Source organism: Fusarium falciforme, chromosome 11 (genome assembly GCF_026873545.1).
Source record: "Fusarium falciforme chromosome 11, complete sequence".
Classification (NCBI taxonomy): domain Eukaryota; kingdom Fungi; phylum Ascomycota; class Sordariomycetes; order Hypocreales; family Nectriaceae; genus Fusarium; species Fusarium falciforme.
Window position 1 is genome coordinate 1,649,691 of NC_070554.1, and position 24,899 is coordinate 1,674,589.

The following is a 24,899-nucleotide window of genomic DNA, read 5'->3' on the forward strand; positions in this document are numbered from 1 at the left end:
AAGTCTCTGGCTGGGCTGGAGCCTATATTAATTCGAATTGTACATATCTGCACTACATAGGACCTATATCACTGCCTCAAATGGCCTTTACTAGGGCTAGCACTTGGATTACTTGAGGAGCTGTGCAATAGTCTCGGGTGATGCCTGCCAGCGGCTGCTAATCTTGATGACTTTGTAGGAAACAGATAACCCATTACTATTCCCATCGGTAGCTACCCTCGTCATAGAGTACCCGATTCCGCCGACTACCAGAGCCGACAGAAGAGCGTTCCCTCGGTTTCATGCGCTCCATCAGACGCCTTTGCTGGATTTCCTCTTCCTCCATCTCCTCCTTTCGAGCCTTCTCTTTGCGGCGCTCCCGCTCAATGTCTAGACGCCGCACGGCCTCGATAAGCTCTGCTTCACGATTGGGGAGCTCGACTGCGGGCCGCTTTTCCTCCCCCTCCTTTTCCTTCCCCTTTCCATCTTCCTTCTGAGGTAACCGGTGAGCCTCCTCTTCGTAGCGCTCTTGCTCAGCTTTTAGTCGCCGTACGGCCTCAACAAGCTCTGCCTCGTGATCAAAAACCCCGGCTGAGGGCTCCATTTCCTTTCCCTCTTTTTTCAGCGCCCGCCAGCGGGCCTCTTCATCGCGACGCTCCTGCTCAAGCTCATCCCATCGTACGGCTCTGGCAGTATCTGCCTCAGGATCGAGGATCTCGACAGGGGGCCGCCGGTAAGGAGAAGAGCGTTGGGGCTCAGGAGGAACTGGTGGATGACCGCTGATCTCAGCATTCGCCTTGTTAATGCGAACCCGAAGTCGTTCGTCTGCCTCTTCCTGTTGCCTCCTTTCCCGGCGTCTTTGCCGTCGCTTCTCTTGCTCTTCGTAGTCGTCATTCAAGCTACGGGCAGAGCGAGGGACATCGGATGCATGCCGGGGATGAGTCGACTCCTCCTTCAAGCTGCGGGTAGAGCTGGGCACATCAGAGGCATGTCGGTGGCGTCTCGGTCGGGAATCGTCAATAATTTCGATCTCGACGCGAGGGCGAGGTCGCTCGTCAACTATCACTGGCAGAGGACCTATTGGGGTATAGGGCAAGGCGTTGGGTGTAGTGTAGGGAGTGAGCGGGTTGTCGACTATGACAACACGCTCACGGCGAGATCCCACTGGTGAGTTTCCGCGATTCGAATCTCGCACCTTCTTCCCGTTGACGTAGATACCTGAGGTACGAGTCTTCCGCAGAGGGTTTTTAGGGCGTGGGATATCATCTTCAACGTCGGCCTCGAAGGCATCATCGGGGTAAAGGTATGAAGGGGGCGGCGGCGGTTTAAAGGGATCACTTTGAGGAATGGGATACGACTGATAGTTACCATACAAAGGATCACTTTCAGCAATGGTATACGGGTAGTAGCTACCATCGCTTACCGGTTGATGGAAGGTCACGGGGACATTTGCATACCGGGCCTGAGGCGCTGAGGCTGCAGACCCTTGGTTGTCAATAGTCGAACCTGGCCTCGGGGGTATTTGGCTGGATGAGGAGCCACCTGGTGCCTTTCCAGGGGAAGATGATGGAGACTGGCGTTTTGTGAGTGGGCGTTTCCGGTGGTCCAGATCCATCACCTTTTCACCATTGATGTAGACACCCGATTCCCGTTTCTTCTTGCGATTGTGGTGATCGTCTTTCTCCTCCAGAGACGTGGAACCCATCGACGGCGCACCCGGCGGTCGAGTTGTTCGACTAACAGAGCCAGGGCCATCACCGTGGTTGAATTTACAGCCTTGATCTTTGTCTCGGCAGTGACCGTAGATGAGAACGTTTTGACATAGCATATCCTCATTCTTTGGTCGGACATCCTGCTTCATCTGGCTGTGGGGCTTCGTCCTGGGGGCGGACTTTGGCAGAAACTGTTTGAAGTCTTCCAAGAGATCAGGAGCGGACTCAAAGAGTACGCTAATTTGAGCGTAAGTGTCCTGAATAGGTGTCCGTTCGCGTTTATAGGTCTGGAGAATCTCAATAAACTCCTCGTAAGCCTCTGGCTTGTCCCGAAAGCGATTCTTGGCTACTATCAGTCGGCTGCGCTTGAATGAAGAGAGGTGTTAGAGACAGACTTACCCCGACCTTGTCCAGAAAGCCAAGAGCATCGCCAAGCTCGACGGGGCCGCGATCCTCCGCATTTTCTCCGTTCACAACGTCGTCTTCATCCACACCCTCTAGCCTTTTTAAAGAAGCGACTACTTCGGCATCAGCGCGTCTAGCATTGATGACCCGTTGCACGGCTTCTCTCTCCCCCTTCCCTAGCCTGGCTACTCTCCTTTTGAAATCTTCAGGCCAAGAGGCCCCTTCCAGGAACTCTAGAAAATCTGGCTCTGGGCTTGGGCGGGACTGTGTCGTCGGCTTAGGCTTTGGACCCTTGTTCCCCTCTGGAAAGATGACCTCGGCGCCTTTTCCAGTAGTTTCTGTTTGGACATGAGCAGCTTCAGCATCGGCGGGCTCTTTTGCATCTGGGTTATCAGCTTCATCCTGCCCAGACGTCTCGTCCATGGGGGGGCTTGATAAATTGACACCTCCCGAGTCCCCTGGGATCTCTAACTCTGTAGCTAGGGGAGCCTGTGTTGTCGGTTTGGTAAGTGTTTCAGGCATCTCGTCTTCCTTTGGAATGTCCACCTCGGTGTCTTGCCCAGAAGGAGTTGTCTGGGCATGCGAAGGTTCAACATTGACAGGCTGTTGTGGGGTCGCATCGTCAACTTCGTCCTGCCCAGATGTCTCGCCCATGAGAGGTTTCGACGAAGTAGCCACCCCCTGTTCCACTGAAAGATCCGAGCTGTCGTCTGTTCCAGCATCGATAACCTCTATTCTTGCCAGCTGCTGTTGTAGCATCGACTGAAGAATGGGGTCATCATCAAGATTCTCGGACGATTCTTTGAAGACCATCGTATCGAAAAACAGACTGGCAACCCGGGCCTCGCTGTCCCCCAGGTCTAGCTCAAAGTAAACATCTCCCAAAAAGTTGACTGAAATACCTTGAGCCAGCTGGGGGGTCCAATGGTCCCAGAAGTTTCCTGCTCCCTCTCGAAGCATCTCCTCCTTTTCTTCCTCCATCTCTCTAATGGTACTTCTGCTTCGTGGTCGTGAGCCGTCGATGCTATTGTTTCCATCTCCAACATCGTCTGGGATCTCGTCTTGGTAGCTTGGAAGTGACTTCAGGGCAAGGGATCTCAGGTGCCCGGCGAGGTGATCCTCGAGACGGCCGTCGACTTCGGATTCTTCTCTCCCGCACAGTGGACATGACGGAAACAGTTTGGCTGTCTTGCGGCTATTCCTGTTTGCCACCACTCTGAGTTGCCTGTCGCTGAGCTTGGTGTCGTGGACATCTCGCATGTGTTTCATGTAGTCCTCGAGGGTAGAGAATGGGCCCATCTCGCGGTGAGAAGAGCAGCGCCAAACCTTGCCATGTTGGTGCAAGTGGCCGAGCCATTCATCGCTGTGAGCATAGAGAATATCGGGCTGGTCGCAGTCCTCAAAAAGACAGACGTAAGGGTCTAGGTCATTCTTGACGTGATTTCTAGAATCCTGGTCAGCACAGTCTTAAAATGGATACCCAAGTACTCACTGCCACTTGCGCTCATCAAAGACCTCAGCGGCTGGTAGAGCATAAAGGCAATAAGGGCAGGTGATTTCCCCTATCGCTTGAAGGTCTGACTCCAGTAGCTCTCGGAGACCCGGCTCCTTGGTCGTTCCCGCTGCCTCGACTATTCGTTGACTTCTGAGCTTCTCATATCTCCGCTTGGCAGCGAAGCCAGGCGCGGGCGGATAGGTCAGGACCTGGTGTTTCCCCGACGCGATTGTCCTGCTTGCTGAGACAACTGATGGACTTGAGGAAACCATTTTGAACTTCTCTGGAGCCAAAGTTGTGGCGCTTCTGACTTGTGAGGGCGCCACTTTGGCCGCGGGCCTCTCCATGGCGGCCTTTTGGTCTTTTATCTTTGACGTGGCTTGCAATGAAGATTCTGCTTTTGGTTGAGCATCAGGTAATGTGACAGAAGCCTGGGAAATCGTATTTTCTGAACGGATTGAAGTGTTGCCTTGGCGATGCCTCCGGTACAAGATTCTTTTCCGTCTGAGAAGCATTGCTCGAGCGAGCCTCTGCCGGATGGTTTCGCTGATACCGGGAAACCAGTCGCCAATATGATGTTCAAAATGGCTCAGAAGGAGTGGCTCGACGTTTTCACCCTCCTCGTCTTTGATTTGGAAGTTACTTGCTTTGAGCGCCTGAGTGTCTTTGCTGGCCCGACGAATTGTGTTGGAGATCTTGTTAAGACGAGTGATCTCAGCGGCAATGTCAAGAAATGACTGCCCAAACCGATCGTTTGTTGTTGTGGAGACATCTGTCGTTGATGATTCTGCTAGCTGGGTAAGGACTTTCGAGCCTATTGTTGTTAGCTGTATGTACACGAGATTGGACCCTAATAGGAAACCTACAGGTCTGAACACGGTAGTTGAGGGACTCCAGCAAACCAGTGACTACACTCTGGACCTCCGAGGCGTATCGCAAGCGATGATCCATCGAGGCTGACCCCGGAGCGAATACGCCGATACTAGTAGCCCAGCTGGAGAACCTCGCAAGTTGGTCTTCCACCATAGAGACCTCTCGTGGATGGACTGAAGACGCGCTGATAAGGCATTGCTGGAAAGATTCTAGGCACTGGTTGGCCGAGGCGGCCACAGTTGGGCCCTTCAGCTCCGGGCTGGGGTCTGAGCTCGCCATGATGACCAACCTGCCGGGTCAAGGGTTGAAGACAGGACCTAGGGCGTACTTCGAGGAGCCAGGCCCGCGGTGTAGCTTGGATGAAGTCTTGGTGATGCGGGTCGTGCCGCAGTAAGCGCGCTTTTAGCCGCATTCCACGGCCAGACCAGCAGGTGCCTTGATTGATGTCTCAAATGCGGGGCTACGCACCGAGGTAGGAAGTGATTGGTAATTTGGACGACGTAACACTAACAAACGATAACTAGTCTCGCTAAAAACTACTACAAAGCGGTGGCTACAATAACCTAAATATCGTAAATCGAGGTTTAAAGAGTCTAACAGCTATTATAGTTTCGGCGATAACCCTCGAATAGATTCGAAATGCTACATTTTATGATCCAATACTGATTGTTCCTATGTACCTGTTACTGCCTGGTATTATCATCTTCCCAGGTTTCAGCTTACCAATGCCCCACCTCGACTCAGCCGCACATGATACACTCTCCTCTCAAGCTCACCATCATGCGCGTGCGCGATACTCTCAGCGGTACTCAAGTGCTCGAGCCGGCTCCAGCGTGGCCATCAGAGCTTCTCAAAGGTGTGAAGTTGAGCGTTGACGCGATGGCCATTTCCTCCGAACCCAAAGATGGGGCCGGCAACGAAGCCCTCCTTCTCGACACTGTCGGAACCATCCTGCAGATGGCCAAAATAGCTCGGATCAACGAGACCAACGAGGAAATCAGAGTCTTCTATAGCCACCTGAGCTGGAACTGCTTCAGACTTCAGGAACACTTGACACGCGCGCGGCAGGCAATGTCTCGTCTCAATGGAGAACTGGTCGGTCAGGCTCTGAGACACCTTGGCTCCCTTGTGCCCGAGAGCGGTCTCCACGAACTCCCTTCATACCCTGTCACACCAGAGCTCCGTCTCAAGATGCTCTACCTGCACTGGGATGAGGCAAGAAGGCGACATGACCAGACAGAGCTCGATTTCATCCACCGGTGGTTGAGACCGGGGCTTTCCGAAGAGCAGAGACACGAGGTGGACAAGGCGTTGGAAACCTGTGCGGATGAACTCGACAAGCAACAGCCGGAGCAGCATTCACTGAGATCCGTTCACAAACATGTCTCTCCTGAAATTACTGAACCACCATACACCGTTTGCAAGGCGGCCAAATCGATTTACGACGCATTGGTCAACTGCAAAGGCTGTTCATGCCCCGATCAGCATGACTTCAAGGCCAAACTCGAACTGGGAACATACCGAAGCCCTTCAAAGAAGCAGGCAGTCAAGCCTGCTTGGAGGCGGGTTCGAAGAGGCCGCGGCGAGGATGATGCGAATGGGGGCATCGAACTGGACATGTTTCTCTCTATGGAGCGAGATTGGCACGAATTTCGTGTTCAGACCGTCAAAGAGAGAGTTGTTCGGTTTGACCCCCCAGTTGACCAGGCTCCATGTCGTGGGGATAAAATCGTCGAGCAGTATGCAAAGGTGGAGAGACTATGCAGGCCGATTATCAAGACGAAAACCAGGGCGTTGCAGCGGCTTGTCCTGAGGCTGAACAGTGGCGAGCTTTTCGAGATTGGGTTTGAGAAGAGCAACTTCCAGATCGATCACAACGCCGAGCCAATCTCTCTATCGCAATGCTTCGAGGACCGACAGGACTTTTTCACGGAAAAGACAAAGAGAATTCTCTCCCTGATCATTGGCTACACGGTACTCCATCTTCACGGTACATCATGGCTACAGCCTGGATGGGGGTCATCGAATATCAAGTTCTTTCAGACCACATCTTGCAAGACGCCTTTGCGACCTTTTATCGAAGCACAACTACCCAAAGCTGGTCCCGACGCTTCAGCCAAAGGGTTTCACTCCATCGGAGACGATGTAGAGGACGATGATGACGAGCTAGATTCAGGGCATTGTTGTCCGGAAGTGGTGGCCCTGGCCGTTGTCCTAATGGAGGTGTATTTCGCCAAGCCCTTCAAAAGATTAGCTGCCATGCACGATATCCAACTCATCGAGACGAAGAGTGGTCGCATAACCCTCATGGATGTGGATCAGGTGTTTGAGGGAGATGAGGAAAACGAGGAAGGATGGAGATCCCAGATTCCCGAGGATTCACCTCTTCTGGAGGCCATCGATAACTGTCTTGACGCAGAATTGTGGGAGGATGAAGAAGGGCAGCCCCTCGACAGCGTGACACTAAGGTCACGGATGTATCAAAAGCTGGTCCGGCCACTTGAGCTTGACCTAACCAACGGCTTTCGCAACATTCAATTGGATGAGGTCGACCAATACGCCAGGAATGTTGACTTTGGAAAATGGGGTCAGCCCATGTCTGGCCAAGAGTCAGACGGCCGGACTGGTTTGTTGACCCCCCGGGAGGTCATGCCTGTGCGCTCTCCGTCACCTGGGCCATTCGCCCTGCTTTCCCCAGGCCAGTTTGCTATTGGAGCAGATGCGTGGAAATATATGCATCATGCTTCACGCCTGCACTCTTTAGCCTCGATTTCGACATCGGATATGGACTCAGTGTCAAATTCTGATTTTGACTACAAGGCGTTCCAGTTCTTTGACGATCAAGTTGGCGATGGGGAGCATTCTGCGATAGAGTGAGTACCCCAACATACAGGACTACAGACGCATTCGGCCACGGATGTTATATATTGCTATACAGCTGCTGACATTACCCCTCGCAGGACCGATAAGTACATAAGATGGAGATCTGAATACGGGCAGGTTTACAAGAAATTCGTCGGCAACTACCTTCAGGACCCCCCATCACAGCCGGTGAAGATCGCGGCTCTCGACACTGGCATTGACAGAGACCATTTTGTCTTTGAAGCCCGCGAGGAGAACCTCAAAGGCAAGAAGAATTGTTACAACGAAGCTCAGAATAACGTGCCAGATACCCATGGACATGGCACCTTTACCGCGAACCTTATTCTGGACTATGCTCCAGATGCTAGTCTCTACGTTATTAAGATAGCGGACAAGGAGAATACGAGACCAGACGCAAAGATCGTGGCCAACGTAAGTAGCAACAAGGTCCCTCTCTACTTTATCACAATGCTTATCATGATACACACAGGCCATCAACCACGCTATAGATAAATGGGATGTCGATATCATCTCCATGTCGTTTGGGTGGCCATCGTCCGACTTTGATGGCTACGATGCTCTTCAAGCCGCAATCGACAAGGCAATATCCAAAAAAGTACTCATGTTTGCTGCCGCCGCCAACTCCGGTGGTCGACTAGGCCGGGCATACCCAGCCAGCAGCTCACAAGTCATTTGCGTGCACTCGACCAATACAAACGGGAGTGCGTCAGAATTTAGCCCGACGGCCGAGCCCAACGCCATCAACATTGCAACGGTGGGTGAGTCGGTCCAGTCGGCGTGGCCCATGCTGCTCTGCCAGAACAATAACGCAGACTACTTGATGTCCCGGTCCGGCACATCGTACGCGACTCCCATTGTTGCGGGAATGGCGGCGTTCCTGCTGCAATATGCGCGTCTGCATCTTTCTGAGGGTGAGGCACTGGCGCTGAAGCGGAGAGAGAAGATGGAGGCCCTACTAAGGAGGTGTGCCGTGCGAGGGCCGAGTTACCAGCCCAGGGATGGATACTTCTTTGTTCATCTAAGTTTGGATAAGCATAATCTCTTTGGAGGGGAGCTGGATTGGGTTAGTTATGAGATTTCAAAGGCATTAAAGACATAGCGAGCATATCTAGAAATACGATACAGTGCAACTCGAAGCAAACAGCTATCTTGGCCTTGGTCCCTCCCTAAACTTCCAAAAGGCCAGCCACAGGTGTCTCTCTACCTGCTACCAGTCGTCGTCAGAGTCTTCCTTCCTTGGGATGGCGCAGAAAACCACTTCCTCATCATCCATCAGCTCCTCCAAGTCAAACCCTTCAGCCTGCGCATCTGGCTGTTCAACCCCCAACACAGATAGCTGTGGGTCTTTCGGCTTCGTATACTCCCTCTCGAACATGGCTCCTTTACGGTGATCCTCCTCGGTCAGGCCCTGACCTGTCACCCGGACCTTGCTCACGCGGAACGCAAACACAAAGTCACTGCTGCCCTCCCATATGGTACTTACCTTGTTGCCGACCTCGGCCTCCACCCCAGGACCACCGCCGACGGGAACAGCTGCTCCAGTCCATATGGTAGCATCTACTTCCACACCAACAGCGCCGCCCACGGATCGAGACTTGATCGTGTTGGCTTGAGCGCCTGTGACAACTTTGAGGCCCGTTATGATGTAGACGGGATTGCGGTACTTGGAAGACTCTAGAAAGTGGCGGACATTCTTGGATTCGACGCAAGTCTGGACATATGATGGAGTTGGGATGAACTGCGTCGTCTCGAGTGTATCAAAGACAAATGTTTCCTCGTCACTAATATTGTAAGCATGAATGTGTTGACAAAGGCGTGGCTACCTACCTCCGGTCTATCTCAGCGCCAATATCGATACCGAACCCGAGAACGCTGAGGAACTTGGTCAAGATGGAGAACTTGCCGCGTCGCAGCTTCTCCTTGGTGTACTGGACGCTCTTCTTCTCAGTCCTAAAGACGTCCGATTCCTCGGGCGGCGGAGAGCAGAAGAGGGGTCGATGGGGGTTCTTGACAGACGTGATGACATTGCCCAGCTTGATTGGACCGCCTGGCGGGTAATCCCAGGTGGGTGCGTAGAAGAAGAAGAAGTCTCGGTTGGCCATGGTGTTTGTCACCTCTTTTGTTAGTGTTTTTGTACCGTGAATGTGTCTTTTTTCTTGATGGTGTTTCACTGCCTGTAATGTGAGGCTTGTGCAACTAGGTAGGCATGCACATGTACCAAGTGGGATGGCAGCGCTTACTTATGAGTGAGAAAAACGCGCAAAGCCGCATTTCGAACCACCGTATGCTCTGAAAGGTCCAATCACATCGCGTCTTGTTCATGGTTGCCTGCTTATCCGGTCGCCTTGTTGGGCGGCTCAAATGAAGCCCACCACCCTAGACGTCCTCGACCTAGGCTTGGTGTCGCACAGCCTGAGCCCGGTGACCATTCATGTTCATCCTCTACCATTTACTTAAACAATTGTTTTTTTATGGCGTAGTATATCCGTTAGACAACACCTGACCCCGCTCAGCCCAAGCATTTGGGCCGTCCTGCAGATTCCTACTGTACTTTGGGTCCAGCTGTTTTCTTGAAGCATTTTAAGAGAACAGCGCTGGCGCCCACATCTAAAGTGATCCTCCAAACTAAAGAGGCACACTAGGCACTGGCTGATCCAATCTATTATAGGTAACCTACATCTAGGGCTATCATCCTTGGCCATCAGATTCCTCATGCTGACCTTTTCTTCCCACCAGACCCAAGTCTAGCCAGCAGATCCAGTCGCTTCTCCAAGACATGGCCCAGGAAACACCCAACCCGCTGCCGTTTTCCGAAACCACCCACACTACGCTCGCCGCTGCCATCGAGGCACGCCAACTCCTAGCCGATCAGCTACTTCCAGAGCTCGCGAGGCCAATCACCTCACTTTCGTATAATCCCTGGATCGCAAAACGCAGGGATGATAAGCAGGAGTACGAGGCGGAACCCCAGGTATGGGGATTCATTCACGACTACAGCGTAGCAGCTGCTTATCTTTTCACTGAACCCATTCCCACTGGGTTGCAAATGGTGACTCCAAAGCGCATCATCTTTCAGACCAGAGCAGCGGACCAAGGATGGGCAACCTTTGGTGGAGAAGGCACCTTTGAAAACAGCCACACGTGGTTTGAGGCCAGCATTCTGCGTCCCTGTGATACTCACCGTGACGGGGCACATGTTGCCCCTGAAGGCATTCTTCGAGAAACGTGGTGGGGTGCCCCCGGTGCAAGGGATGATTTAAAGGAGCATGGGTGGGATTTTGTAGAAGGGGGGGATGGGCAACTCACGTGGACAGTCTGCAACAACCTAACAGCAAGCAGTGAATTCCGCAACTACAGAGTCGAGTGGGAGAAGGGCGTGGTGCCAGATGATGATGAGGATGCAATTGGTACTGGGGAAGGGTTTCTCGAGCTGCTGGGACCCGGGTGTATCGTCGTGCTTTGGGCGAGAGCTGAGGTAGGCTTCCAGGTATCTCCCAGTGTGCATGTTTACTGACCTGGTTCACAGCAAGCTCACTGGGTTAACAAAGTTGAGGCGGCGACGATTGAGATTGAGTATGACTTCTTGTAGAGGCGTATGTTGGCGGCCTAGTTGACTGCCTTGACTGGCCCCGTCTTTTGAGGTTCACAAGGAACTTGTATCTAAAGAGCCAGATATGAGACAAATCACTTCGCTCTTTGCAAACCCGGCAAAGCAAGCGTTGGGAAAGTGATAAATAAAGTTGTTCTAGGCGTCTTGTTGGCATTGAACCTAATTCTGCATCACGCCGCAGGGCCATGCAGCGTGCAGTCAAACTCAACCTTGATTCTGAGCACTCGCTTTATAAACAAGCCTCCCTCCCCATTTCCGCTCACGAGACAACTCCCATGAAATTCACCACTCTTCCACAAGCTAGCATTCAACAACAGTCGACACAATGAGGCCAATCACTCCTTCTCGACTGGACAGCATAGTCGAGCGGAAGGAGGTTTGTCTCCCAAACCTGACACGCTTCACAATCCAATTTGTCACTTCCCTTGTCAACCACTCACCTGGCAACATCGCCACGAAGCAAGGCAATAAGCGGCTGCCTCTTGAGTTGTGGTGGGACATTATTGCTTGGGCAGAGACGGATCCGAGGCACCACACTTACTGCCTTGTTCAGGCTCAATTCTTGGAAGAGCATGGGGCACAGCGCGTCCTGGTTTGCGCCGAAATTCCGGAATGGAACTCATGTGGCCTTCTAGAGACAGATGGCGCCCGCAACGAGTACAACGCCTATCTAAATCGTCCCGGTGAAGGGCACGACCCAAAGCGCCCCTTCGTTCTGCCAGATGCGAACAATCAACATTCCCTGATTAAGATCAAAGAATTGTTGATGGGCCCCGGCAGCGAGGTTGTATTCCGAGACATATCGGTTTCTGACATTATATCTCGGGCTGAAAAAGGTGTCTGCTTCTTTTGCGACAGCGAGCGATGGGTTTTCTTGTATCGGGATTATGAGGATGAAGGGTTCTTTGGATTTGCTCTTCCATACGGAATCATTGGTTCATCCATACCATGTCCACTCTGCATAGACGCGAATACTCCAGAGTCTATGGACGAACTTGAGAGCGATGAATATGAGCAAGACACCAGGGAAGCATTTGAAGAGGTCGGATACATATTCCATTACGCGGGGTAGATCCATGGTTGTTTCAAGAGCCGGTATAATTGCCTAGCAAAGCTCAACTAGAACGAGGGAATTAGCGATTCAATCTAAAATGACAGCTCAAAATTGCCCATCTTCAGCTTCCTTCCCAAGTTTGTCCAACAGCACCCCAGTATCTCGCCTCGTCGTGTCTGGCGTGGGCCACATGAGGCGAGCCGTCAAACTTCTCTCGTCTGACCTGAAAACCTAGTTTCTCTGCTTCAGCTGCATGCGCCTCGATCGCTTTGTAGTCAACCATAGTATCTCTCTCGCTGTAGATGTAGGTCCGACGTATCTCGTGTGGATTCTTGTTCTCCTTGTCGTTGTGCGTCTTGCGCCAGACGGTAATCCAATCCGTGGTCCATCCGACCGCGATTGCTGATATCCAAATGACCCCGACGAGGTAGATAAAAGGTGTTGCTACGAGGCGCTGCACGCTGGAGAGGCCGACTTGGAAAAAGGCAACCAGGCCGCCCACTGACGCCTCACCGGGGCATGAATCACAGATGGTGACGTGCGGGGGAAGATGAGGATCTTCATTCTCGCCAGCCGATGCAGCATACGCGTCGTAGAGGTTTGAGATGTTGGAAGAACCACCGTTGGAGAGCATGTGGATAAGAAGGCCCGGACTTGATGAGGAAGAGGACGTGTCGGCGGGCAGGCAAGCCTTGACGGCGGGGACCATGGGTTCAACAGCCTTTCTGAGAAGCGGAGGGTTGAAGAGAATCTTGCTCGTACTCTTGACGAGGAGAATTGAAGAGCTTGGGTACAGAGTCTTGTACTTGTCGATGTATTTGGCGATGTGGCCATCCAATGCATTGGTCCAGCTTGCAACGATGATGAGCTTTGGGTGAGCGGGATCCCCGGAACCGGTAGACGACGACGGACGATGGAGGAAGAGCTCTGGCGACAGCTTCTCCATAGAGGAGAGAGGCTTTTCCTTTGCTGGCTTGGTATTTGAGGCCATTTTGGTCGATTCGGGTGGTTGAGCTGTGGTTGTTGTGTCAAGGTTCGCTGCTTCCAGCCGTCAGCAAGTGGCATGGTATATATACCCGCCGACGCCCGTAGCCTAGGTATAGTGCTTACGCCATGAACCAGGATGAGGCACACCTCGTAAGATCTTATCCAAAATTGATGGGAAGGATTTCTAGCTGCCCAGTAAAAATTGCTCTTGAACAGCGGCGTGGTGGAGGATATAGGGCTGGATATGCAAATATCCGAGCCGACAAATGGATGGGTTTCTCACCGTGGCAGTTGCTGACAAGACCGTAACAAGGACTGTGGCTTGGCTTGCCAAGTAACATCATAACGTTAAGCAACCATCTAACCGACGGGCTGCCGGGGTATTTCTCCTGGCCAACAGACAGTACCTTGGTTTGGCAGGCGTCTTAATAACAGCCGTGGAATGGCCATGATAGCTGACCACCTCATTCCTAATTAAAAGGGCGACACAAGCAATCACAAATGCAGTGTGGGTTAGTAAGCATTGCGGCTGATGTTGGGTGCCTTTCTGACAGCCTGATTTCTGCTTGCGCCCTTTTTTGAACAACTCATCAATCCAAGACCGTTTCAGTCGCTCCCATCAGACTCTCAGTGGCCACAAAATAGGCGCTACTGCTTTACCTTTCCCCTCTGGCCCCCTTTATCATCCAAGTCGTGAGCATGCGGCTCCTTCATACCACAAACCTCGAGCTCGTATCCTTCATTGGAAAATCAGTGCAAGAGCGGCCTCGCTATGCCATCCTCTCTCACACATGGAAGGGTGATGAATTCCTCTTTGAAGAAGCTCGAAATGGCATCCATCAGCATTTGCAGAATCCCAGGAGAGGCCTGCAAAAAATCCTCAATGCCTGCCACAAAGCGAAGCAGAACGACTTAGACTACATCTGGGTCGATACCTGCTGTATCGACAAATCCAGCAGCGCAGAGCTGTCCGAGGCTATCAACTCTATGTTTAAGTGGTACAAAGAGTCGGTGATTTGTTACGTATTTATGGATGATGTTACGCTACAAGATGGAGCCATGCGAAACTTCGACAGCAGTCGCTGGTTTACTCGCGGCTGGACCTTGCAGGAACTCATCGCCCCCCATGGACTCTTCTTTTTCGACCGTGAGTGGAACTACATGTGTAGTAGGGATCAAATCTCTTCTAGGCTTGAGGAGATCACTGGAATCACTCCAGGCATCTTACAGAGGCTACACATCTTCCCCCCTAGCCACGCTGCTCATACTCGAATCGCTAAAGTGTGGTGCCAGGGATGCCGCGACGGGGATGACGTCGAGACTCAACTGGCGGAGGAGCCCATCTCGAGAAAAATGAGATGGGCAGCTAACCGAAGCACAACCCGCCCCGAAGACACATCATACTGTTTACTGGGTTTGTTCGACATCAACATGCCTCTCCTCTATGGCGAAGGTGAAAACGCCTTCGGTCGACTTCAAGAGGAGATCTTGAAAAAAAGTCCTGACCAATCCATCTTGACTTGGACAGAGCACAGTGGAGAAAGATTTCATAAGCCATATCTCGCCAAGATGCCGTCTGAATTCCAGTTTGCAGTCCGGCGACCAGAAAAGACCCTCATTGAACGAGGCGATATCATCGCCACACCCAGGGGCTTAGAAATCGACGTCCTGCTCGGGCCCTGCACTATTCGCAACAAGCAAGGTTCGGGTGTCACATTGGGACGAGAACAGTTTATGGCCATTCTCAGCTGTGCTATCGCTACGGATCCTCTTCCCCGGGTTGCTATTTTCGTGGAGCCTCTCAATCCCGGGGCTCCGGATACAGCATACACGAGAGTCCACAATTACCTTCTGATCCAGTTGGACCCTGCAGTTGAACCGTTGATATTAGCAAAACACGAACTTGGATTTGAAGAATATAAGGACGTAACGGGTATGTGCCACTTCTATCAACTGTAGCCGATGTCATGGAAGATATACTGATCCGTAAATTCCAGTTGATTATGATCCTGGAAAGTTATCACCCAGCCGTATTCTTCTTGCCGCCATTCGGCCTATGAGAGATCGTTTCAAGCAACGCCCAGGGGTGTATATCGTGGCCCCAGGAATTGAAAGGGTCAAGATAAACGTAATACAGTGGACGCCGACCGACAACGCCATGATTTCATACCAGCAGCCCATCTCTCAAGGAGGAGGCGTCGGCCACCTAAGCGTTGGCGGGGCCTGGTATGTAGGAAATGGCGATTCTGGTTTCTTTGTCTTATGGGGTGTTACCATGTTCCCGGATGATAGGGATTTTGTAACTTGGGCTGAGACTCGGGAGTCGTTCCTAGAGGGAAGCCATTCTGAGACTACATGTCCAAGCAGTCTGGAGTGGTACACCTTTGGCGAAGCTCTTCAGCAATATATGAGAATTCACAGAGGGTTTCTATCACCATATATTTCAGAGCCTGGTTTCAAGGTCAGGGTCAATGTTACGACAATCGAATTTCTGGGGAGGAAGACACACAGGGTCATTCTTGATATTGATGGATGGGAGGGTCGTCCGGTGTCTATTGTGGACTGCATGCAACTGGTAGCTCATGACTGGACCTGAGTTTTACCAAGCGAAATGGGCCTCAGAGATATCCTCAGAGCCTCAAACGTAGTTTGAATACTTGTTTATTGAATGAAGTAGAATTTTTGTCTGCCTTCTAGTCACTTTGCATTATAGATAGTCGGATCAAGGCCATCTTATAAGGAGGGTTAGCTGCCCCCATAGAAGTTCAAAGCAACTAGGTTGTGCTGTTTGGTGGTATTGTGATTTAACGCCACCATGTATTAATAACTGTGCCTTGTACTGTTATGGTCAATGGCCTTTTTTCGAGACGCTATCGCGTAGTCGAAGAAAAGACATAACTATAAAGGAATTAGTTTTTGCCTACCTTAAGTAAGGCCTATTAATAGAATAAAGATGCTTAAGTAATTTCTTAAGTATTTAGTAGTATAGTTATATTTCTTTCTAAATCTACTTAAATTTTATGTAAAATATTTTATTATGTCGTAAGTGTATTTCCTAAGAGTTAGATGACTTTTACCCTACTGGCGTCTCGTTTTTTTCTTAGACCCCGTGGTTATTAAAAGACAGAGCATTAAAAGTCCTGGGGGTGAATACCTCCCTACAACTGAGCGATATAAGGAGCTACGCTAGGCATTCACGAGAATTCTAGACAGTATCTGAACCGAGAATAGCCTCATTCATAGACAAGCCGTCCGAGATTACCGAGGTAAGTGGACTAGCACTTGAAAAGTATGGTGCGAGCATGAGTCCATTTCAGTCCAAAGCCATTCCGCGTTTACGAATCTCCTGATTTCGGTCAAGATCACCCCGAAACTAAACTCTATTCCCCTCACTCAAGCTCGTGACCGCCTCTCCCAGCCCCCGCATACCCCGGGGTCCCGGTCGGCGTACCATCCAGATCCTTGCCTGACTGCCGGCACTAACCCCCGAACCCAGGAACCACCGCCGATCAGCGTTGCCACCGGCAGTGGTGATCCACGGACACCGATTGGCGCGCCTCGGTTTTTGTGCAACGGGGATGAGCATGATTCGCGCTCCAATCATTGCCCCAATTTCCCCAGACGGCCCCAGATTGTCGAGTTTCTCCGCGTCGACGTCAGACGTGTTGACGAGTTGGTAGCTTGGCATGGTATTGGTGGATCTTGTTTTCGTGAGGGAATTGGATATAAATACAGACTCGACCGGATACTTGGTAACGTTCTTACCAGCCTCGATACCACTGTAGCATTCAGTCTTGGTCCATCATGAGATTCGCCGGTCTCGTTTCGTTCCTGCTGCCCTTTGCAGCAGCTCAGACATTCAGCAACAATGTCATCTATGATCCCCCGAACAACTACACGGACCCTCAGGTTCTGTATGCTCGACCTGTTGAGCTTTCGGATGGCACCCTCCTGGCTACTTGGGAGAACTACTCTCCCGAGCCTCCTCTGGTGTGGTTCCCCATCGTCAAGAGTGTCGATGGTGGAAAGACCTGGAAGGAGATCTCCAGGGTCCGTGATCAGGTCAACAACTGGGGTCTGAGATATCAACCCTTCCTCTACCAGCTCAAGGAGGATATCGGCGACTTCGAGGCTGGCACCGTCCTCATCTCTGGTAGCAGCATTCCTACCAACCTGAGCCACACTCAGATCGAACTCTATGCTAGTCGCGATCTGGGGTACACTTGGGAGTTCGTCAGCCACGTTGCTGCTGGTGGCGAGGCCCGACCTGAGCACGGTCTCACTCCTGTTTGGGAGCCTTTCTTGATGTACGTTGCAATCATCGTGACAAAGTAGTGCCAACAGTTTACTGACCTATCGCAGGACCTACCAGGGAGAGCTGATCCTGTACTACTCTGATCAGCGAGACAACGAGACTCACTCTCAGAAGCTTGTGCACCAGCGAACCAGCGACCTCCTCACTTGGTCTGACGTCGTTGAGGACACCAAGTATGCCGACTACTACGCCCGACCTGGTATGCCCACTGTCGCCAAGCTGCCCAATGATGAGTACATCTACGTCTATGAGTACGGTGGCGAGCCTTCCGCCGGCAGGTACTGGTTCCCCGTCTACTACCGCCTCTCTGAGGACCCTCTTGCCTTCCTTGAGGCTCCCGGCCAGCAAGTTGTCTCTGATGACGGAACCAAGCCAGCTGGCTCTCCCTATGTCGTGTGGAGCTCTTACGGCGGTGAGAACGGCACCATTGTTGTCAGCTGCGGTACCATGCCCCAAATCTTCACCAACCAGGCTCTCGGACACCCCGACGCTTGGAAGAAGTGGGAGGTTCCTCAGCCTACCGCCTACACTCGGGCTCTGCTTGTCTTTGAGGAGGACCCTGATCTGCTCATGATCATGGGAGCTGGTGACCTGCCCCCTGGCAAGACCAACGAGGTCAGCGCCAGCGTTGTCAGGCTGTCTGAGGTTATAAAGGCCTAGATTAGAAAGCTGTAAATATCACCAGGCACATAGAGTATGGCTCATGGAATATTTCTAAGAGCATGCACAAATGAAAATGATGACTCATGAAACAGCCCTTCTCTTCAAGCGAGTCACAATGTTCAAACTTTTTCGAATATTTTCTAAGGATAACTTTTTATAATTCCGTAAGTAGGAATAAAGCTTACTTCAACATGCAGCTGAATCATCTTGTAACAATGTTTAGTGGAGGATGCACACATATCTTTCAGGCCCTACTGCAAGTTAATATGACCACTTTCAAAGTTCAGTAACCTGGCTTTCAAGTATGCACGTAGCGCGGGATGGAATAACCTGATTTGCTGGACTATGAACCTGATAGATCATCCATCGTGCAGCCTGTCATGCACTGCATCTGCAAGGGCTTGCATACTTTTTCACTGCATATGCGAAAAGTCGATCCTCTATAACCATGTGACAGGGCTTTGAGTCACATATCAAAACCTTAATTGTACTACGAGCTTGGCTTGTAAAAGCAACTCTTCTACTGCACAAGTTGGCGAGTACTCTCATCTCCTACGAAAACACTGCTATCAACAAGGTCATTACGACAATGGATATCCTCGACAAGTTGGAGACTATGGCCAACGCCGTGTCACTGGCAGAGTCCAGCGAGATCGACAACAATACAGGCAGTCTTTGTTCAGCTACTCAGAACCCGAAGCCCGCGATAAAATCAAAGAATATCGCTCAAGTTCGCATGATTTCATCGTTTCCGATAGTCACTGGGACATGGTTCGAGATCAGAAACAACAAGAAGGCTTCGACAGAGAGTCATATGAGTACTCGTGTACTGTCGCCGCACGCAAGTCATGTCACCCATCGACACTGACTCAGAAGCAGAAGTAGAGACTTCAGACTTCGACTTTCTTGGTCAAGCTTGAAGGGCCACTTCAAAGAGTCGAGGCTGTGGCTCAGACTGCAAACATGCCTTCGATACAGGAGATCATGATGGCATCGGACGCATCGGGCCAGAGCAACTCCTTCTGCAAAGTCAATGGCCCCGAAAAACCAGCCATTGAAATTTTTTTACCCGAGTCTAAAATTCGCTCGACATTTTGTCCTACCTTTATCCGAATCTCCATTGCCCGCAAGGAGTTGTCGATGAACTCCATATATCCAACTCTTGGTGTCGACTCAACAATGCCCCAGCATCGACTACAAAATCATAACGACAACGCCCAACCTACTCAGAACGAGTACCCTATTTGGTACTTTTTCTACGGTACTCTTGCGCAGGTTGAGGTCCTTTCCGACCTGCTGGGCACTGATCCTGTTTATCACGATGCCAAGATCCGTGGTGGAGTTCTCGGCAGCTAAGGCAACTACAAGGCACTTGTCGACGATCCAAGTCAGGGAAACACTGTACACGGGAAGGCATATCTAGTCACGCGTGAAGAGGATGAAGAGGCTCTGCGTCTATATGAGACGGAAGCTTACGAGATGTCAGGTGCCGCATTGAGATGGAAGAGGGACGTGTCATTGATGGTTTAACGTTTCGTTGGCGAGATGAAGATTAACTAAAACCAATGAAATATCGAGTGTTCTGTTTGAACGGTCATGAACAAATTCATGTGAACATTAAGCGCCATAATTCTCAAGGGCATCCTTCACCAAAGCGAGGTTCTGAATCACAGCCAATCCATACTGAGCAACATCGTTGGTCGAGACCCAACTGGCCTCCTTTCCGGGGATAAGGCCGTCGTTCTTGGCAATGGGAGTAGTAGCCCAAGGAGAAGTAGCCTTGAAGCCGTCAGTCTCGAAGAACTCCTTCCAAGCTCGGTTAGCGATGGTCTGGTTCTTGAGCTGGTTCGAGGCATATGCAGTCAGGCGAGAGTGTCCCTGGTAGAGGTTCAGCTTCCCAAACTCGACACCATAGCGGGCCTTCTGCTCCTCCTTGGTAGCGCTGAAGTAGTAGCAGTAGTCGAGCCAGGCCTGCTTGAAACCCTTGGGCAAGTCGTCCGCATAGTACTCAATAAGCTCAGAAACAACCTCAGGCAGACCAAAGACAGCAGACAAGTGGGAGATGGAGACAACTCCCTTGTTGTCGGGATCAGTGGGAGGCGGGCCCAAGTCCCAGTTCTTGAGATCGTACAGACCAGAACCTGTGACGAAGCCGTTCTTCATCTTGGCGATGCCCTGAACCGTCTTGGTGAGCTTAGCCTTAGACTCCTCCCATCGAGGTCCTCGACGCTCCCAGTCGATGAGCCAACCACCAGCGAGGGAGGACCAATCAGTGCCCAGGCCAAAGGCGACGGTCGAGTCAGGGGTAGGCTTCCATCCGTCCTTGCGAACCTTTCGCTGAGGATCAAGGACGCCATAGGTCTTGTCAGTGTCGAGCAGCTCCTCAAAGAGCTCTCCAATTCTCTCGTCACCACCAGACAGATAGAAGAAGTACTTTCGGTACTGGGGCTGCGAGATACGAGCTTGCTTTGCGCTGTCACTGAAGTGCTGCACGCCGTGTCTAGTACCCAGACCCTTCCAGTTACCAAGATGGTAGACATCAACCTCTCCGGTGTGACGAGTAAGAGCCTCGGCGAAGCGGTAGATATCCTCTCGGCCAGTGCGAAGGAAGTACTGCCAGAAGAACAGATCAGGAGAAAGCTCAGAGTTGTCCCAAGCGTAACCTCCAACATCATAGCGCCAGGTGTGTCTGTCGACATCGTAGGCGTGCATAAAGTCACCGTAGTCGAGGAATCCGTACCATCGGCGATGCTCAACTTCATACTGATAGAACTTGGCAAGGAAATCAAGATGCTCCTCTAGGGTCTTGGAGGCTGCACTGGTAGAGTCCGCGGGAGCCCAGTATGTGCCGATCGCCTTAGTCTCCCGGATGTATGCGGACTCGGGGACGAGGACAGGAGGGTTGTTGATCTGGCTGACAAAGCTGGCTAGCTTCTCGCGTGAGGGGGTCTGATCGAAAGCAACGAGATAAATCTCACTAGTTCGAGCAATGCCGTAGGGGGTGTCGAAGTCCTTCTCCCAGTCCTCGTAGGTGATCTCAAGAGCATCCAGTTCGTCGGTGTAGTTCTTCTGGCCCAGGCCATCATGGTAAGGTCTGAGATCAAGGGGCTCGGCAGAGGGGCTGTAGAGCCAGAGAGTAATACTTCCAGTATCAGAGGCAGCTTGAGAAATGTCGAAGCCAGTGGGGTATCGCTTCCAGAAATCTCGTAGTCCAACGGCCAAACCACCCTTGGTAGCTCCACCAAGGTAGACCAGGCCCTCGGCGCGAGTGCCAGCTGGGACGTTGATCCAGCTCTGGCCTGATTTGGTTCTCTTCTTGATGGTGAAGCCATCGGGCGAAAGCTGGCTCAGGCTGAAGTCGTTCCAGGCAGGGATCCAATGAAGTCGAGAAGAGACTCTGGTGTCCCAAGTGCTAATATCGGGAAGCTCCTTGCCATCGAACTGAGCGGTCTTGACAGCCTGGCCCGGGTCTCTCCTCTGTCCAGTGATGGGTTGAACAGCTTCGCTGAGTAGACCACCCTCAACACCTGCAATTCTGACATGGCGGTTGTACAGCTCCTCACCCTTGAGCGGGACATCAAATCTGAGGCCAAGACCGGATACAAAGTCCTTGGAAGCGTCTCCATCAAATACCAAGCTATGGATGATCTTGATGGACTCGGAGTTGGAATACAGATAGAATCGGAGGACAAATGGGAGCCAAGGGTCGTGAGATCCACTGGCAGCTTCGTGCTTGCCCCTAACGGTGACGAGGGCGCGAACAGAAGTCTGCTCGCTGACGGTGACGTTGTCGATAGAGCTCTGAAAGCGAAGAGACTTGATTGGCGTGTCGGTCTCGTCTTCGAAGGCGTGAGAAACTCCAGTCTGGGAGTGAAGCACCAGTCGTCCGTTCTGGGCGACTTGCTTTCCATCCGCAGACTCGATGGACTTGACAATGACAGAGCCCTTCTTAGGGAAAACGGCAATAACCTTGCCGGTTCCGACTTCAATTCCGTCGGCGCTCTCTGTAACGACGACAGCGCCCTTCTTTCCGGCACCGGTTGAAGCGGTTGAGTTGATGGAGCCCCGTGCAGTTGTAGCTTTGACTACATACTCGTCAATCGGGCTGTCGGACCCTGCAATAGCGTGTCCGGTCCACTTCACCGAGCCATCCGGCCAGTAGCCAGTGACCCATGACTGAAGATCAGCGCTCTGACCCGAAAGAGAAAACTGGGTGTTTTCAGGAAAGTGCTTGGACCGCGGCCACGGAACACCAAAGGTGACGCCCGAGATAAAGTCAGGCTTATCACCAAGCCAGTGAACCTTGGCAGAAGAGGTGGCATTGGTAGGAGCTGCAACAACAGCTTGACCCATGAGGGCAGTAAGGAAAAAGGAATGGACGGCTTGTCGAAGCATGTTGGCTAAACGACGTGCCAGATATAAAAAGAGTGTATTGGAGTTGGTTCCTCCTGAGACAAGTATGTGCTGGAGATAGTTTTGCTCCTAGAGCGCGATTCTGGGCAGTTTTATACAAATGGACCCTATACTTGACGCCATTCAGGACCTGGATGAGAATATGCACGTAATTTCGGTCCAATGCCCTTATGAGTGCATTATAAACCCCGGCCATCCGGAGCAGGCGTCCGCATTCACCATAACTCGCATGTCGGTAGAAATAACGCCGAAAGAGACGATCATTCCGCCGACGGAATAATAGCTCAGGCTCTAGGACGTTGACTTTTTACCATTTCAGCATGGAATGACATTGTTGCGAATGGGCCGAGGGGTCCAAAGAGGGAAGAGCAGAGTTGCCCCCGCGGTGTCGATCGTTACTCCAAGAGGAAGCAGAGTGTACTGCAATTTCCCACCGTGAGCAAAGGTCCAGGTTCCCCGCGTCAAATACCGTGATGCTTTGACTGAAAGCGTTGAAGCTAATCTCTTTCTATACTAATGGCAGCGGATAGTACCGACCTTACACGAGGAGTTTACGTGGATGATGGTTGATGCAAGGTGTCAATGACACAATGCCAAGGCTGGGCGTGGTAGTGGGGGGGTTGACTTGGGGGATTCTCGTTGGGGGCCATTTGGGGGTCCAGAACTTTTATGATCGCCGAGGCTCTACAGAGTAGTATTGTCGATGATCAGACGGGAAAGCGGAGTAATGAGCTCGGACGTTGCTTAATATTCCGAGTTATTATTACACGTGGAAGCAGAGATCATTGATCGTGACCGATAGACAGCCATGTTGTTCCCGAGACTCTTGGAGATAAGATGGGCCATCGGGCGGGAAGTCGGGCCTGTCAAAAATCCTCAACGGCTTCCCTCGAGATAAAGTTCGGCCCGTCTCTTTCTTTTCTCTAGTAAAGTTTCAGCCCCTGTCAAGTCATTTCGGACAGCTCCCGCAAGCTTAAGTCAACAAAAATACCCTAGAGCCGGGAGTTTTATTTCCCGTAATACGCCATAACGGTCACGGTGTTCGTCAGTTAGGACGATAAAATACCCTTTACCGCTCGAGTTTGTGCGATAGATAAGCGTTTTATAGGGAGGTTGTCGTGGAATTTGCTGAAGCTGCTGAGAGAATGGATGGAGCCGACGTGTGTGTGACAGTCAACACAAATACGAGGAAACCGACTGGAGAAATATAATTGTCACGTAAAAAGGGACGAGGATCTTTTCAATACAGAAGACGTTTAATTGATAGGAATAACTACTAAGGAACCTTTCTAAAAGCTATTGGCCTCAGTCCCATGTCAAGAGTATGCAAGTCAGGACAACAAGTCGCATATGTACAACCTACAAGTGAAGAGATACAAACACTGTCTAAACGTTGTTTAAGAGTGCCCGATAATAGCTGTCGGTCGTTCTATTGTTTCTTATCAGTCTATATAAGATCTAGCGTGCAGAGACGCGAACCCTCATACAGGAGGCGATTTCTCGGTGTGGGTGTTGGATAGGGAAACCCTTGTTAAATCTGGGGATTTTGGCGGAGAAACTCTTCCATCGACGTAGTCTTGACATTCAACTTGTCGTTGTCAATATTCTTGAGGGAATAAGTTCCGTCCAGTTGGAAGAGTTGATAAAACAGGCCGATGAAGCTGTAGTAGTCATTGTAGGCCTTCTGGCTCCTCATGGAGTAGGCAAGCTCCCGCAGATCGTCCAGCGTTCCTCGGTACTTCTGGGCAATTTCGACGCCTCTGACCTCCTTGTAGATCCTCGCCAGCTCCTTGGGCGAGTAGGCGCCGGAATGCAGCTCCCAGAAGCCACCTTCTGGGGCATCGTCGCGTTGGATAACCTCGGCTGAGAATTCGGCGGCGTCCTTCTCGGTGGTCAAGTCCCAGGTCTCATCACCAGTGCCCCAAATGTCAACGGTCTTATTTTCTGGATCCCAAGGGCCGTTGTAGGCGGGAGAGAAGTTACCGTGGCCGGGGACGGAGAAGTAGACCTCGGTAAGACCGCCGGTAAGAATCCAGATCGGCTTGATGGTTGAAGTCAGCTTGGCCTGTTGATAGAAGGCTATGCACGCATCGTAGCTTTGGTGCATTCCAAGTTGAAGCTGCCTCCAGTCGCAGTTCCAGCTGGCGGCCAGGAAACGGGTGATGCCGGCACGCTCAGCGGCTCGTAGGAGGATCAGCTGAGCATCCAGGTGCATTACAGGAGTTCCTGCATACGCGCAGATGACCGCATCAACTCCACTACAGCCTTTATCCAAGGCTTCAATGTCATAGTAGTCTTGAATCTCGACGAAGCTTTCCAATTTGGATCGCTGCTCGTCGGTGAGTTTTGCTGGAGATCGACCGAGGCCGCGGACTTGATGCCCGCGAGAGATGAGGCTGTCGATCAGATGCAGACCGAGGTTGCCAGTGACTCCAGGAACAAGTACGAGCATGATGAAGATTGACTTGGTAGTGCGGCAAAGGGTGACAATGCAAATTGATGTTTAGGGT

At 51.6% G+C, this 24,899-nt stretch overlaps 11 protein-coding genes across 11 annotated transcripts; 6 read left to right on the forward strand and 5 right to left on the reverse strand.

Moving 5' to 3' along the window:
- Window positions 1-196: 196 nt before the first annotated feature.
- Window positions 197-4,743, reverse strand: NCS54_01346500 (C3H1-type domain-containing protein; the record flags this gene model as incomplete). The annotated part of the gene is made up of 4 exons (XM_053158656.1): window positions 197-2,032; window positions 2,091-3,540; window positions 3,589-4,405; window positions 4,458-4,743. The coding sequence occupies 4 exons, from the start codon at window positions 4,741-4,743 to the stop codon at window positions 197-199; spliced, it is 4,389 nt and encodes a 1,462-aa protein (XP_053014631.1).
- Window positions 4,744-5,244: 501 nt separating this feature from the next.
- Window positions 5,245-8,446, forward strand: NCS54_01346600 (Peptidase-S8 domain-containing protein; the record flags this gene model as incomplete). Its single annotated transcript, XM_053158657.1, has 3 exons — window positions 5,245-7,337; window positions 7,425-7,758; window positions 7,817-8,446. 3 exons carry the CDS (start codon window positions 5,245-5,247, stop codon window positions 8,444-8,446), a joined length of 3,057 nt encoding a protein of 1,018 aa, XP_053014632.1.
- Window positions 8,447-8,554: 108 nt separating this feature from the next.
- Window positions 8,555-9,449, reverse strand: NCS54_01346700 (Hypothetical protein; the record flags this gene model as incomplete). The annotated part of the gene is made up of 2 exons (XM_053158658.1): window positions 8,555-9,128; window positions 9,175-9,449. The coding sequence occupies 2 exons, from the start codon at window positions 9,447-9,449 to the stop codon at window positions 8,555-8,557; spliced, it is 849 nt and encodes a 282-aa protein (XP_053014633.1).
- Window positions 9,450-10,123: 674 nt separating this feature from the next.
- NCS54_01346800 (Hypothetical protein) lies at window positions 10,124-10,936 on the forward strand (the record flags this gene model as incomplete). Its single annotated transcript, XM_053158659.1, has 2 exons — window positions 10,124-10,822; window positions 10,874-10,936. The coding sequence occupies 2 exons, from the start codon at window positions 10,124-10,126 to the stop codon at window positions 10,934-10,936; spliced, it is 762 nt and encodes a 253-aa protein (XP_053014634.1).
- Window positions 10,937-11,282: 346 nt separating this feature from the next.
- Window positions 11,283-12,029, forward strand: NCS54_01346900 (Hypothetical protein; the record flags this gene model as incomplete). Its single annotated transcript, XM_053158660.1, has 1 exon — window positions 11,283-12,029. The coding sequence occupies one exon, from the start codon at window positions 11,283-11,285 to the stop codon at window positions 12,027-12,029; it is 747 nt and encodes a 248-aa protein (XP_053014635.1).
- Window positions 12,030-12,132: 103 nt separating this feature from the next.
- Window positions 12,133-13,002, reverse strand: NCS54_01347000 (Hypothetical protein; the record flags this gene model as incomplete). Its single annotated transcript, XM_053158661.1, has 1 exon — window positions 12,133-13,002. The coding sequence occupies one exon, from the start codon at window positions 13,000-13,002 to the stop codon at window positions 12,133-12,135; it is 870 nt and encodes a 289-aa protein (XP_053014636.1).
- A 695-nt stretch (window positions 13,003-13,697) lies between these two features.
- On the forward strand, window positions 13,698-15,594 carry NCS54_01347100 (HET domain-containing protein; the record flags this gene model as incomplete). Its single annotated transcript, XM_053158662.1, has 2 exons — window positions 13,698-14,931; window positions 14,996-15,594. 2 exons carry the CDS (start codon window positions 13,698-13,700, stop codon window positions 15,592-15,594), a joined length of 1,833 nt encoding a protein of 610 aa, XP_053014637.1.
- A 1,208-nt stretch (window positions 15,595-16,802) lies between these two features.
- NCS54_01347200 (Hypothetical protein) lies at window positions 16,803-17,973 on the forward strand (the record flags this gene model as incomplete). The annotated part of the gene is made up of 2 exons (XM_053158663.1): window positions 16,803-17,305; window positions 17,361-17,973. The coding sequence occupies 2 exons, from the start codon at window positions 16,803-16,805 to the stop codon at window positions 17,971-17,973; spliced, it is 1,116 nt and encodes a 371-aa protein (XP_053014638.1).
- A 966-nt stretch (window positions 17,974-18,939) lies between these two features.
- Window positions 18,940-19,332, forward strand: NCS54_01347300 (Putative gamma-glutamylcyclotransferase; the record flags this gene model as incomplete). Its single annotated transcript, XM_053158664.1, has 1 exon — window positions 18,940-19,332. The coding sequence occupies one exon, from the start codon at window positions 18,940-18,942 to the stop codon at window positions 19,330-19,332; it is 393 nt and encodes a 130-aa protein (XP_053014639.1).
- Window positions 19,333-19,593: 261 nt separating this feature from the next.
- NCS54_01347400 (Hypothetical protein) lies at window positions 19,594-22,371 on the reverse strand (the record flags this gene model as incomplete). Its single annotated transcript, XM_053158665.1, has 1 exon — window positions 19,594-22,371. The coding sequence occupies one exon, from the start codon at window positions 22,369-22,371 to the stop codon at window positions 19,594-19,596; it is 2,778 nt and encodes a 925-aa protein (XP_053014640.1).
- A 1,549-nt stretch (window positions 22,372-23,920) lies between these two features.
- Window positions 23,921-24,841, reverse strand: NCS54_01347500 (NmrA domain-containing protein; the record flags this gene model as incomplete). The annotated part of the gene is made up of 1 exon (XM_053158666.1): window positions 23,921-24,841. The coding sequence occupies one exon, from the start codon at window positions 24,839-24,841 to the stop codon at window positions 23,921-23,923; it is 921 nt and encodes a 306-aa protein (XP_053014641.1).
- Between the last annotated feature and the right edge of the window lie 58 nt (window positions 24,842-24,899).